Source organism: Neolamprologus brichardi, chromosome 6, assembly GCF_056152115.1.
Source record: "Neolamprologus brichardi isolate AB-2024 chromosome 6, ASM5615211v1, whole genome shotgun sequence".
In the NCBI taxonomy this organism is placed as follows: domain Eukaryota; kingdom Metazoa; phylum Chordata; class Actinopteri; order Cichliformes; family Cichlidae; genus Neolamprologus; species Neolamprologus brichardi.
In genome coordinates this window covers 27,792,641-27,805,546 of record NC_142109.1, presented here as the reverse complement: position 1 = coordinate 27,805,546, position 12,906 = coordinate 27,792,641, and the positions used below count along the sequence as shown (strand labels likewise).

The 12,906-nt window shown below is 40.2% G+C and overlaps 1 protein-coding gene across 7 annotated transcripts in view; it reads right to left on the bottom strand.

The window, feature by feature from the left end:
- Positions 1-3,090: 3,090 nt before the first annotated feature.
- The window catches only part of rfx1b (regulatory factor X, 1b (influences HLA class II expression)), a 17,401-nt gene continuing 7,585 nt past the window's right edge, over positions 3,091-12,906 (bottom strand). For 6 of the 7 annotated variants that reach the window (XM_087841993.1, XM_087841992.1, XM_087841991.1 and 3 more), the window contains 16 exons: positions 10,434-10,531; positions 9,640-9,729; positions 8,473-8,546; positions 8,045-8,342; positions 7,772-7,953; positions 7,560-7,679; positions 7,126-7,247; positions 6,860-6,978; positions 6,291-6,394; positions 6,051-6,202; positions 5,758-5,855; positions 5,368-5,517; positions 5,043-5,254; positions 4,806-4,959; positions 4,669-4,714; positions 3,091-3,928 (listed from right to left, as the gene is read on the bottom strand). In XM_087841993.1, coding sequence (XP_087698119.1) covers positions 3,750-3,928; positions 4,669-4,714; positions 4,806-4,959; positions 5,043-5,254; positions 5,368-5,517; positions 5,758-5,855; positions 6,051-6,202; positions 6,291-6,394; positions 6,860-6,978; positions 7,126-7,247; positions 7,560-7,679; positions 7,772-7,953; positions 8,045-8,342; positions 8,473-8,546; positions 9,640-9,729; positions 10,434-10,531 — 2,198 coding nt within the window. In that variant the 3' untranslated portion in view covers positions 3,091-3,749. The remainder of the gene's footprint in view (positions 3,929-4,668; positions 4,715-4,805; positions 4,960-5,042; positions 5,255-5,367; positions 5,518-5,757; positions 5,856-6,050; positions 6,203-6,290; positions 6,395-6,859; positions 6,979-7,125; positions 7,248-7,559; positions 7,680-7,771; positions 7,954-8,044; positions 8,343-8,472; positions 8,547-9,639; positions 9,730-10,433; positions 10,532-12,906) is intronic. The other variant, XM_087841987.1, reaches the window with a different exon arrangement.

The window sequence follows — 12,906 nt, the reverse complement described above, 5'->3', positions numbered from 1 at the left end:
ACGATCCATAAAGCAACTGAGTTTTGGGTCTGTTAGGGTAGTACTGGGTATTTGCAGTGAGGCTAAAAAGGTGCCATGAGCTCCTAACTGTCAGAATTTTTATTCTTTGTTACATTTTCAGTTTGGTTCGTCTGAAGCCTAAAGACCTTTTGGACTATTAGATTTTGTTCATCTCCTTCTACAGCCATAAAACAGATCTGTATAATTTGACATTTATAGTTTTTTATTTTTTTATTTCACTAGTTGAATGTATTAATAGAACAATTGTGTAGTCTAATCAATTTTAATACTACAATGTCCCAGATAATATATAATTTAAGTACAGAGAAACTTAAATTTAGGTTTACCTTTTACTGTTCATTAAATGGTCCCTGATCTACTTTTAGCTGAAGTAGACCCCCGGGCCATCCATCAGGTATGACTTGTACAACCTGAGCATTAATTTGTATAAGAACCAAAGAATGAATGAGGGACACAATCAGTTCTGCAAACTCCCACCAAATTATTCTTCCTGAATCTGAGGTTTAACTAATGGATGAACTCCCATCCTCCGTGGCATAAACTTTCCCAGGCAGGTTGAGGATCATGATCCCCCTGAAATGGCTATATGATCAAAAGTCTGCTGCCTTAGTTTGCCAAACCAGAGGAACTGCCCCTGACATCCGATGTTGCAGAGGGGCATCAGTGGCAACAGCCCCACAACATCTAGAGCAGGTCTTCTCTGAGCCCTCAGGTTCTCTTTTCCTGAGTCTCCGTTAGGTTTAAATAAGTCAAAGAAAAAAATATTATGAAAACAAAGGTGGTCATTTTTTGGGACAATTCCATTACAGCCTTTGTTTCATTTTGAGGACTCCCAAACCAAACTGCACATCCCCAAACCAACCTCCAGTTGGAAAATGTGGTTAAGAAAGAAATTCCAAGAACAACACAGGGAATGAAGGAAAAACAGTCTGGCACAAGTTTTGATAGCAATCACATCTCTTTAGTTATAACAGTGAGAATAAAGCTACAAACATTGATCACAGGTTTAAGTACAAAGGTCTTCAGAATAACAGCAAGAACCTCGTTCAGAAATGGTTCTGCAGCACAAGCAAGGGACAGACTCCACGGCACAGTTTGTATGACATCGCAGTTGGCGGTTAATTTTTAATTCGAGTCAGATTTTTGTAGCCTGCTCTCACGTATATATATTTATATATAAATGTAAACATACTTTTTTTTCTCCTTTGTAATGTTCTTTGGTGACATCTTTGTAATCAGATGGTCCTGAGGGACATCCCACTACCATTATAATATTTTTTCTTTTCCCCTTAGTCCCACACTCACACATTGCTGCTGGTTGAGCGTGTGCTCTTTGAGGGGGTTAATCTTAAGTCACCATTAGGGCTGCCACGATTAGTCGACTAGTCACGATTACGTCGACTATCAAAATCGTCGACGACTGATTTAATAGTCGATGCGTCGTTTGAAGCTTTGTAAGATCACAAAAGACGCAGGAATAAGTAGTAGGATTTAAGAGTGTAATAACGGACTGAAACAGAAGATGGCAGCACTGCATGTACAAGGATGCCAGCTGCCGTTAAATCCCGAAGAAGAAGAAGCTGTGTCCCAGAATTCATAGCGCTGCCCAGCTCAGTTTACAACAATGGCGGCAGCTAGTTAGTTTTAATATTACTCTTATTATTCTTTCTGGGTCACAAAATAAACGTTTAACATATTTTCAGGCGAGGTATAAACCTCAAATATCTGCTCAGTTTATCAAGATACCACATATTTTCAAAAGCGCTCCGACGTTTTCGGAGACGCTGTTACCCACTAGCTCGATAGCTAGCCGGGGTCAAGGCTCAATAGAGCCGCTGAGAACACCGGACTCCCGGTGTTGTGCCAAAAAGTGATTGTCTGCCAAAAAGTGATTTCCGGTATTTGCCAAAAACTGATTGCTCGTATTTAAACTGCTATAAGTAACTTGTTGGGCTATAATATGTGAAACATATGTTAAATGCATCCCTCATGGATGACATAAAGTCATATTGAGCCACAAACAATATTCGTGTAATAAGGTAGAAGCCGCAATCAGTTTTTGGCAGTGACTTTTATATAACCTTTATTTATGCAGTTTATGCAAAAAAATCTCATTAACATTAAAAAAATGTTATTGTTTGGCTTTTTTTTAGTATTTTATTTGTTCCTGAGTAAATCGGTTTGGCTGAGAGAAGTTATAGTTTTTACACAGCTGAATAAACCTCAAGAAGACAACTGATTATCAGAAGTGTGAGATGCTCGAGAATATACTCCGGTGTTCCGTTATATTTTAGATAGCAAGGAGTTTATTAAACTTCACCGAAACAATCTGCAACTTTCATTAAAATTTAATAAACTATCATCTTGTCTTTATTTTTAGTTAGCGCATACCTTAAACACTTAAAGCTGTAAGCTAATGATAGTTATATAGGAGCAGATGCTGCTGGTGCAATAAGCTGTACGTTTTACGTCCAATGGATGATGATCTGATTAGTCGACTAATCGCAAAAATAATCGGTGACTAGTCGACTATCAAAATAATCGTTTGTGGCAGCCCTAGTCACCATACTCACATGCTTGGTCCATCATCACAATAAAAATATAGCTCAAGACTCTGGCTGGTGGACATACCACGACATACTTATTAAGGCAATAATGGTTAAACAACATACGAATATTTTAGATATATTACGGTGTTCACAAAAAGGTACATAATATAAGTTATCTACAAACGTCCAGCATACACACTTTCTGAAAATAATCATCTACTCTTACACTACAAAAACTTTGAGATAGCTGGTACATCTAGCTGGTACAAAGATTGCAAAATATGTGGAGCTGATCAGGTGGGAAAGGCTTGGTGGTGGTGGTGGGGGGGGGGGGGGGGGGGGGTTGCACTCGAGTCATCTGGATGTTTGTGTGTGAAAGAAAGATGTTGATGATGAAAGAAAGGATGGATGACGAATGGATGAAGAGAAACAAACCAGGCAGAATCATCACAAAACTAGACGATCAATTTTTTTTTTTCTTTTAACAGCTACAAAAAGTTCATGACAACACCACGACTACTTCACAGGACCTTCATTTATTAAACCACCGATACAGAATATATAGAGCACAACCTTTTTTTGTTAAGCCTAGAAATCTCTCAAAAGGCACAGCGTATCAGTTAGTTGGCCAAATGAATAAGGAGTCACATTTATAAAGCCAAATACCTTTCACTCAACGTCCATGTGCCAACAAAGATTCATGATGCAGTATCATTCTAGATGCTACTCTTAAACAAATATATTTTTCAGACAATACCATTCATTCAAGTCCAGCTCCCCTGCATAGTCATTGTGTTAAAGGTAATTAAAGTGATATTTGAGTTTAGAGGACAATGAATCTCTCCACAGCAATCAGGTCAGTGGTTAAGGCGGGATAGGAGGGAATCAAGAATATGCGTATATATAATTCAAGCTGGGCAGGAGCAGCCACTGAAAAGGCAGGGAAGGCACAGGGAACGAGGGGGGGACTGTGAAATGATCAAGTGAAGGTAAACATAAAGGCTGCAGCACAAACAGTACAGCAGAGAATATTTGGCAAAAGGCCCTCCCACTTTCTCACCACAGACGACCAAACATGTAAACCAGAAGCTCACATGGTGCGACAGAATGAGATGACATGATTTGAAACTTAAAGCAAAGGCATGTGTCAAGCATTGTGCTAACCGTACAGGTGATTAGCTAAGGTGGTGTGCTGTCAGTCTCATTGAGCGTGTGCAGACTTAAGTTCATCCTGGGCTGTTTGACTGGCGGCTCCATCACCTCCTTCTCATCATCAACCGCGCTCAGAGAGCTGGACTGCAGCACCAAATCTCCGGTGTCCTCCTCACTATCTTCATCGTCATCATCCTCCTCTTCTTCTGAGACAAGAAAGACAATAAGTAAATACCACGGTGCCATGCTGAGTGTTGGCCTGTTGCAGCAGCTACTGTGCACTTTTGTTTTGTTTTTTGTTTGAATCTCTAATGCATACATATTTCATTTGTCTTCTCTCCCATAGTTTGTTTTTCCCTTGTCTCACCGTCTTTTTCTTTTCTCCCCCTAAAGTTCTTCCTCCCCACCATCTCTATGTGATAGTTCCTCAAGTTAATTTTATTGTGATTAAAATTGGATCAAATCACCAAATTTAAAAATCAGTAGAAAAAACAAAACAAAAAACCCTTTATATTACCCACAGTTTCTTATAGATGATCTTCAAACTTCACAACAATATACTAAACATTACATACTAAAGTATACCATTTTAGTATGTAAGGTCAAAGGTCAGGGTAACACAAATAAGACTTCTAAAAACTGCTGATGTCATCATATTGTAATAAAAATTTCTCCTCAGTGGGGACCTTGTTACTGTTTGCATTAAAAAAAAAAAAAAAAAAAAAAAGGTGTGAACTCTAAATCTGTAACTCAAAGAGTTTTATAAAAGATGGACGAGTGTCTGAAAAGTGAAGTCAATGCAGAAGTGCATTAATTCAGCATTCTTTGTAATGGCCAGCAGGGGGCAACTGCTGTGGTTACAAAGTAGCAAAACGGCTAAGGCTGAGGCTGGTGCTTATGGGGAATCCTAATAAAAGAGTATTTAAGGAAAACCATACTCATTTACCTTTTTCAATATCTTGAGAGGTCCGGCTCTTGACAGTACTGGCAAACTGTGTCCACAGCAAAGAAAGCACATTTATAAATGTTTGTGAAGGTTCTCATTTATAGACATATTTTATAAACTTAATTCAAAATTCATACTTCTGCCATGACTGCTATGGGAGTTTCTCCTCTAGCCTGAGCCACTCTGTGCTCGATTAGGTAGTACATGTACTCATCATACAGCAAGCGGATCAGATGAAAGGACCCAAAACTTGCAGCACTGCGCAGAGTCAAGTCCCGGATTACCATAGAACTGGTGAAGAAAAGATTCAGAAAATGTTTCTTTAACATAAAACTGCATCTTTACAGAGCACATTTTTCCCCATTTCCCCTCACCTGTAGAAAGACCAGTTGAGCAGGAAAACCTTTGCAGCCTTTGGCAGGGCCATAGGGTTGTGCTCATAGGGCTTTAGGACCTGGGACACAACACTATCTAGCCAGGTAGCCCACTGTTCCAGAGAGTTCTGCTGCTGCAGAGTCGCTTTAAAGTCTTGCTCCAGCCTCTGGATCAAACGGTCTTCACACTGACAAACCCAGGATGCCTGTTCCTGAGGGGGACGCAGGCAAGCACAGTGAGCAATCTGCTGTTTTATTTTAAAAAAAACCACTGATGTACAGCAGCAGGTAAGCGCAGGAGACACAGACGGCAGTACTGGCAGACCTGTACGTTATTGAAATCAACCCGATTGAGGTCAGAGAGCATCTGGTTGATCTGAGCTGAGTTCTGGAGGACGGCCCGGGCAGCCTGAGCCAGGTGGTTCAGACTAGTGTAACGACGCAGCGTCTGGGAGAAAGAGCCAATGCATACCACCTGAAAGTAAAAGCGAGGAGAAATAAAGCACCATTGTCTAAAAGAGCCATAAAGAGGACAAGTCACGTTTTTCCATCACAATATGGCAGCACTAAAAACCACCAAGGCAGAAAATACATCACAAATCCCACTTATCAGCTTACATTTGGTGAGGTAAGGTGAAATGCACCCGTGTATTAAATAAAAAGCTCTAAATTAAAACACAGATACAGAGTTCAGTGTAAAAAAAGATACAAATACCTTTATGCGAACCATCTCCTCTGGGATGTTCATCATGGCACCTGTCAACCAGTTTTCCAGACTTTTGGCAAAGTTACGGATGGCCTGAGTTAAGGCACCTGATGGCGGTGATGCAAAGAGGAAAGACGCAATTTACAGGGATATACAAAAACGCAGGAACACTTCTCTCCATTTTAAATGAGCCGCAATGTATAATTCTTACATACAGTATACATCACTAAAACAGCACTGAAACGTATTCAGGTGGGTTTCGCAGAAAATTAAAACGTTTATACATGACATTATTAACTTACTTGGAATGGGTCTCAGTACATCAGGGATGAGGATCTCCACCAGAGTCTGGTACAGCAGGTTGTCACACTCTCTCGTCCAGCGTAGCACTGGCTCAAACTTACACAGCACCACCAGGCACGATTTGGGCAGTCGCTTCTCAGACTCGTTGTGTCTGGGTGGGCATGTGAAACAGCTGATCAGCTTCAGTTTCAGCAGGGGATGCTTGGGTGCACACATTTGAGTGTGTTTGCAATACTTACAGGTTGAGCGATTCTGCATCATTGCTCTGGCTAAACCTCCAGAATGATTTCCACAAGGTCTCCACGAGAGTGAACTGAAGGTTGACCATCACATCCAGAATAGCCTGCGAGGATCACACTTAGCATCACAGAGGTGTTCATGGGACCTGTATGTATAACACTGCGCTGCTGGATGCTTGTATTTATGTTAAAAATTTCAAGTAATAGGCTCAGCGAGTGAAACCCGATGCTAATTTACACAGGATAGAAAATTAGAAGAAACTGGGCTGGATAAACTTAGGGGCTGCATCAATGTCCAACATAAAATAAAGATTATTTTGAACTGTGTGAATCATCCAAAACTACTTTGTAAATGAGAACAACTTCACTTCAGTGTTTCTGTTTGCATTTCTTTGGAAGCTGATGTTTCTGTGCTTTACAACAACTACAAGAACCTTGTTTTTTTCAATGACAAAATGAAATGGCAAGAGAAATAAGTAAATAATGGCAAGAGAAATAAGTACACACACATGGAAAGCATGTCTATTATATTCAGTCTCCATGTCATTTCTTTTGTCTAAGCTGCATACCTCACAGTGTTCTCTGTACAGAGTCTGAAAGGCCTTGAGGTGCTCTAAAAGGATCCCATCGGGCAGGGTTCGATCTTGAAGATCAATTTCCACAAAGTCTGGCAATTGCTTCGATGCCTCTGCACATGATAATGCACAGGAAACAGGAACCACGGAGAGTTGATTCAGTATCATTTGAAATAAAATCATATCCATCCATTTTTTAAACTGCTTATCGAATAAACTAAAAAAGAAACAATGATGAACAATGTGCAGGTGTTCCTCACCTAGAAACTGCTGGTACTGTTGCACCTGGGCCGAAATGTCACAAAGTGTCGAGCCCTGCTGTTGACCTATCCCGCCTACTGTGCCGTTGGTGATCCCCTGTGACTTCTGAACTGGCTTTACCCTATTTGTCACACCATTCACATAGAAACAGAGCCAGAGTTATCGGGACAGTTTATTGTTGTATTTTTACATATTTTTGTTTGAGTGGATCTTTTCACACAAGGTGTTTGACAAAATAACGTAAAACTCGACAGGAGGACCAGTTGTGGATAAGAACGAAATGTCATGTCTATGCCATGCATAGAATGAAATCATAAACCACAGGAGGAATATTTTTCAGCAATGATGTACTCTACTAGTATTTCATACTATATTTGGAAGCTCAGTACCTGTAATGGCTCAAGGACAAGTTTTAGAGTGCATGAGTGGCTACCTGTTTTTCTGTGAGAAAGGCTGCTGCCTCATCGCCATGTGCTGTTGTTCATCCATCAGTCTGAGCAGAGGTGACCCGGATTTGATCCTCAGACCATAGTAGTGGTACTTAGAGTTCCCTCTGAAACACACAGGAAAAAGTTATGATAACCCCTTGAGAGACTGGTCTTGCACAGTTCGTGTATGTGTGTCTGTATGTGTGTTTTTCTGTACCTGGTTCCTAATCTCCGTGTACGCAGCCCCATGAAGACAGACCTGATGAGTTTTCCAAAAGATGCAGCATTAACAGGTTCTAGTTTCTGCTCCTGGCAGTGAAGCAGGTAGTGGTAGTAGAGGGTGCAGCGAGGTAAACTCACCCCCTCAGCCCCCTCGTAATTATCACAGAGCCACTGCACCTGGGGAAAAAGGACGTCACAGTATTTGAACCTTTGGGTGGTAGGCTGTCACGGATCATAGATGTGCTTCGCTTTCAACTTTTCGACTCACGGTAGCAGGTGGGGCACGAGAGTTGGGGCTGGAGTAACTCTGTCCTCCTCCTCCTCCACCTGCTGTTGGAGTTCCTCCTGCTCCTAAGACATAACCTCCTTGAATAACGTAACCACCTCCACCTGCAGCAGCTGCTGTGCTGCTGGCTCCTGCTGTTGCCACAGAAACTGGCTGTGAAGTCACAGATCCAGTGATGTCTGACTCAGAGCTGGGCGTGGCCTCGTAAAAGGTGGAGGCGGACGTAGGAGGTGTCTGGGAATACAGGGGCGACTCGGAGAAGGGGTAATTGTTCGGTCGACTGGACAAGAAAAGACACAGACCCTGAAATATATCAATGGCTCTGTGACGAGCAAAGTTTCAGAGTGTGTGTAACTGAACGTGTGAGCATAGAACAAACAGACAGACAGATCAGATGCTTTACTACTTACATGGTGGGTGTGGTGAAAGTTGCATCTCCTGCTCCATCCACATATTGGATCTGGCCAGAGTACACATGCTCTACCTGAAAAATTAGCAAAAAGGAGATTAACACAATTAAAGGGTTGCAAGAACTGAATGAAGTCCTCCTTTAACATAGAATATATTGGACCATCCTCCTAAAGGAAAGGAGATGGCACCCCACATCTCACAATTTAAAGTGTCACACTAACAGACTGTGCTCAACGTGACTAACAGTTGCATTTTCCACCTAATGACATAACTCAGCAACATGCAGATATGTTCTGAATGTCCCACTTTATCAAAATCTGCTCCTTATGATGGTGTTGCATGGACAACTGTGAAAAGCACTCTATAACTAAAGATAACTAATGTAATTAAAATGACCAAATTGAAGTGAAGGGTGCAGTGAAACTTAGCGTGCATCAGTTATGCTCTCAATAATTATTTGTATTTTCTTATTAAAGCAGATAGTAAATATTGTAATGAAGGAAAGATGAATCGGCTCTTTAACCGGAACATAAAATATGAGTGGGCACAGTGTGAACAAGACTGCTAAACCTTTTGATTTCACATTTGTGACTGAAAAGCTATATATATATATTTTTATTCTAAGGAGTTACTATACAAGATGCACTTGTTATAGTACATTTCAACTCAATGAAATGCAAGCTTAATACATGCTATGCTGGTGTGACTACTAGGTAAAAAGCTGCAAAACTGTTCTCTTTCTACACATCCACTTGGCATGAAGTTATCTTTCTGGCAATTTCAAATTGGTTGCAAAAATATTCCTTAAAACATTTATACAAAAGCAATGTCTTAATCTTCATCAGGCATTATGAAGAAGACAAGAAGAGCAAGCATTCGTTCACCAAGTTCAATATTTGATTTGCTTTCATCGAGTCCTGAAAAGTAATTGTCTCTTTGACTGCCCACGAGGTTCTCCCGGTCTTCAGTAATATCATACTGTGCACTCAACATGTTGATTACACATTAATTAAACCCAATTTGTTAACTTAATTGTATGATAGCAGGCTATTAAGGATTACAACTAATGAAACAAAACTGGCAGCGGTGTGCTGTTGCAGATCAGTGTACGTGGTGTGGCATGACTGACATGCTGATGAAGTGATGAGAGGAATTATCTTCCTTACCTCTGGGGTTATATGCACAGACTGTAGATTGTTGACGTGGCCTGTCTGATTCCTCTTGGCTGCCTGAGACACGGCTTGCAACACTGACCTCTGTTGATGTATAAAGCCAGAGCGTCAGATACAACCAAATACAATGTTACGCTTGCGCTGACATAGTCATGGCAAAGTCATGGGGTTTGTTCATATGTGTGCATCTTTTTTTTTTTTTAATTTTTTGTTTCTGAGTTTTACAGTTTACAATGTTAGTTACAGGTATTGATTAACACAATTTGCAAAAAACCAAACAAAAGAGAAACACTGAACAATCGGGAGTGACCAGTTGCCAGATTATTGATTTTGAAATTTGAGAATTAAATTTGGCTTATGTATATTAGTGTACTGGACCCACTTATCCCAACACGACAAAAACCAACTTACTCTGTTATTCACATATGCTGTTAACTCCTTCATCCTATAAATCTCAAGTGTTATTTCCCACCACAATGATAAAGTTGGTACATCTTGTAATAGCCATTTCTTTGTTATACATTTTTTACTTGCAACTAGCGAGGCACTTAGTAAGCATTTATCCTTTTTAGACCATTCCTGTGGCGTACATCCCAAAAAAATTGTTTTCATTCTAAAAGGGAATGTACAGTTGAAAATTTCTTGTAGTGTTTCGTGAATGTCTTTCCAGTAAGTCCTGATCAAAGGGCAGTCCCACAGTATGTGAGCGTGGTGTGCTCGTTGGTGTCCACATTTTCTCCAGCATACAGGGGGATTCCCGTCATAATGAATATATGTGTGCATCTTACCTGTGGGGTGGTCTGCACTGATTGGACCACCTGAGTAGGTACACCAGGGGCGGGCGGGCTGGAGTCTGACAAACTGTCACTGGAGGGCACAGAGTCATCTGTGGATGAAACACAAAAGGTAAAGGAGAAAGGTTTCATTTGACGATCAGGCAAATTTAACTGAAAACCCATCCACCATCGCTTCAAGCGAAGCACTCACGACAGACTGGTTCCAAATCGTAATAACAGCCACCACAGAACATCTCGCAATCAGGTTTCTTTTTTTTGCTCTACTGAGGAAAGATGGACAGTGAGGAGGAGGAGAAGTGTGTCTGTCCAATTCTCATTTCATCCTTATATCTTGTATGCAGAAGGGACAGCCTTGGACAGCTAATCTCCCCAGATGGAGAGAGAAATCCCTCCATCTTGTAAACATGGAGATCAGATGAGAGGGGAAAAAAGAGATACGCGTGGGTTGACAACAGCGGGAGAAAATAGAGAACGGAGGTTGGGTGGAGGAGAAGGCAATATTCACTTGTTTTTATTTTTCAGGTGAGAAAACATTTTACAAGAAAAAGTTTTTTATTCAGGCAACAACATCAGTCTGACAGCTAACTAGTCACCTGTGTTTGGTGCAACAGTATAAATCCAGTCTGTCTGTGGTTTGGTGGATACATTTATACAAGATTTGTCAATCCTGTGTAAAAAGGATGGCGTTGTTTAACCTGGTTTAGGGCTTGTTTGTAACCCCAGCTCAAACACACCACTTTAGAATTCTAGTGTTTTCATCAATTGGTATAATTAGTACAGTTTATAAGTCAGTTATTTGTTAGAGAACTTTGCTTTTATTTTTTCAATCACCTACCAATAATCCAAGCCTATACAACCTGAAGGTTACAAGGACCATAAATATTTTTTTCTCATTTTACAGCTATATTGTTAAGTATTGAATAATGAAAATGTAAATGTTATGTTCTAGACCAGACTAAAGCAACATTTAAGAAACACCATCTAAACCTTACAGTGCAAAACAACATCTAGTCGTATATTATGACTCATAATTATTTGGACAATGCCAAACGTTTTGTAAATTTGCCTCTGTACACCACCCCAATGGATATGAAATCAAGCAATCAAGCTATTGATGGTGCAGATTTTCAGTTGATTTAAAAAAGAAAAGTACTGTATTAACTGTACAGCCATGACTGTATAAATCATTTTCAACACCTAAAAAAGAAAAGTAATTGGACAGCAATTTAATGGAAAGGTGAAGACAGTTCCTTGTTATTGCATGACAAATTCATTAACTGTGCTGAAACTGCTTAGGCGACTGTTTACTGGAACATTCAACATGAGGTCTACTTGTCAATCTAAGCATGGGAAGCCATCCTTAACCTGAAAAACCACAATAAACCTATCTGAGAGACAGCAAAAACTTTAGGAGTCATCAAATTAACAATCTGGTGCTTTCTTAGAAAGGAGGGCTGCTTTTGCCAGGTCAGCAGCAACAAAAGACCTGAAAGACCACTACAGTGGATGATCACAGAATTCATTCCTTGGTTCCAGCTTCAAAATATCTAACTCAAGAGCACTCTCAAAGAGTAAACATCTACATTTAAGAGAGCTTACAACAAAGTGCACACCACAAAATACATTCAAGAACAAGACGTCCACATTAAACTTTGACAGAAAGCATGCGCCTACACAGTTCTTTGGACAGATGAGACCAAGATTAATGTGTGCCAGAATGATGTGAAGAAAGAAGTCTGGAGGAATGGAGAAATAGCTCATGTTCGGCAGCTTACGACATTATATGTTAAATATGGTGAAGATAATGTTATGGAATGGGGATCTATATCAAACAGTGGAACCCAGTCATTAGTGTTTAGTGATGACGTGACTGCTGAGAAAAGTATCAGGATAAATAACGATGCATACGGGGCTATAGTCTCTGCTAAGATTCAGCCAAATGTTGCAAAACGAATCAGACGGGGTTTCGCAGTGCAAACGACCATAGTGCTGTGGATTTATGACCCAAAGCATACTGCAAAAGCAGTATGAATTTCTCAAGGCAAAGAAATGGGTTATTCTTCAATGATCAAGTCACCTGACCTCGACCCAAACAGAGCAACCTTTCTGTTATTAAATAATGAATGCAGGGAGATCCACAAACAGCTGAAGGCAGCTGCAGTTCCAGACTTCAGGCAGCCATTGGCAGGATAGGATCTCATCCAAGTATTAGAAAACAGTCCTTATTTTTAAAACTGTCTTAGTTTCACCAATTACTTTTAAGCCTCTGAAGATGTGGGGCTGTGTGAAAAAATGGCTATAATTCTCAAAGAGTTAATACGATTTTTGTTTTGTTTTGTTTTTTAGTTAAATTACAAAAAATGTGTCAGTCACTAGATACTTATGCCCCTAACTGCATAATATTATTCACGTTATAGAAATCTTAAACTATATTTCCAACAAGCTATTAAAAAATTGAAATACA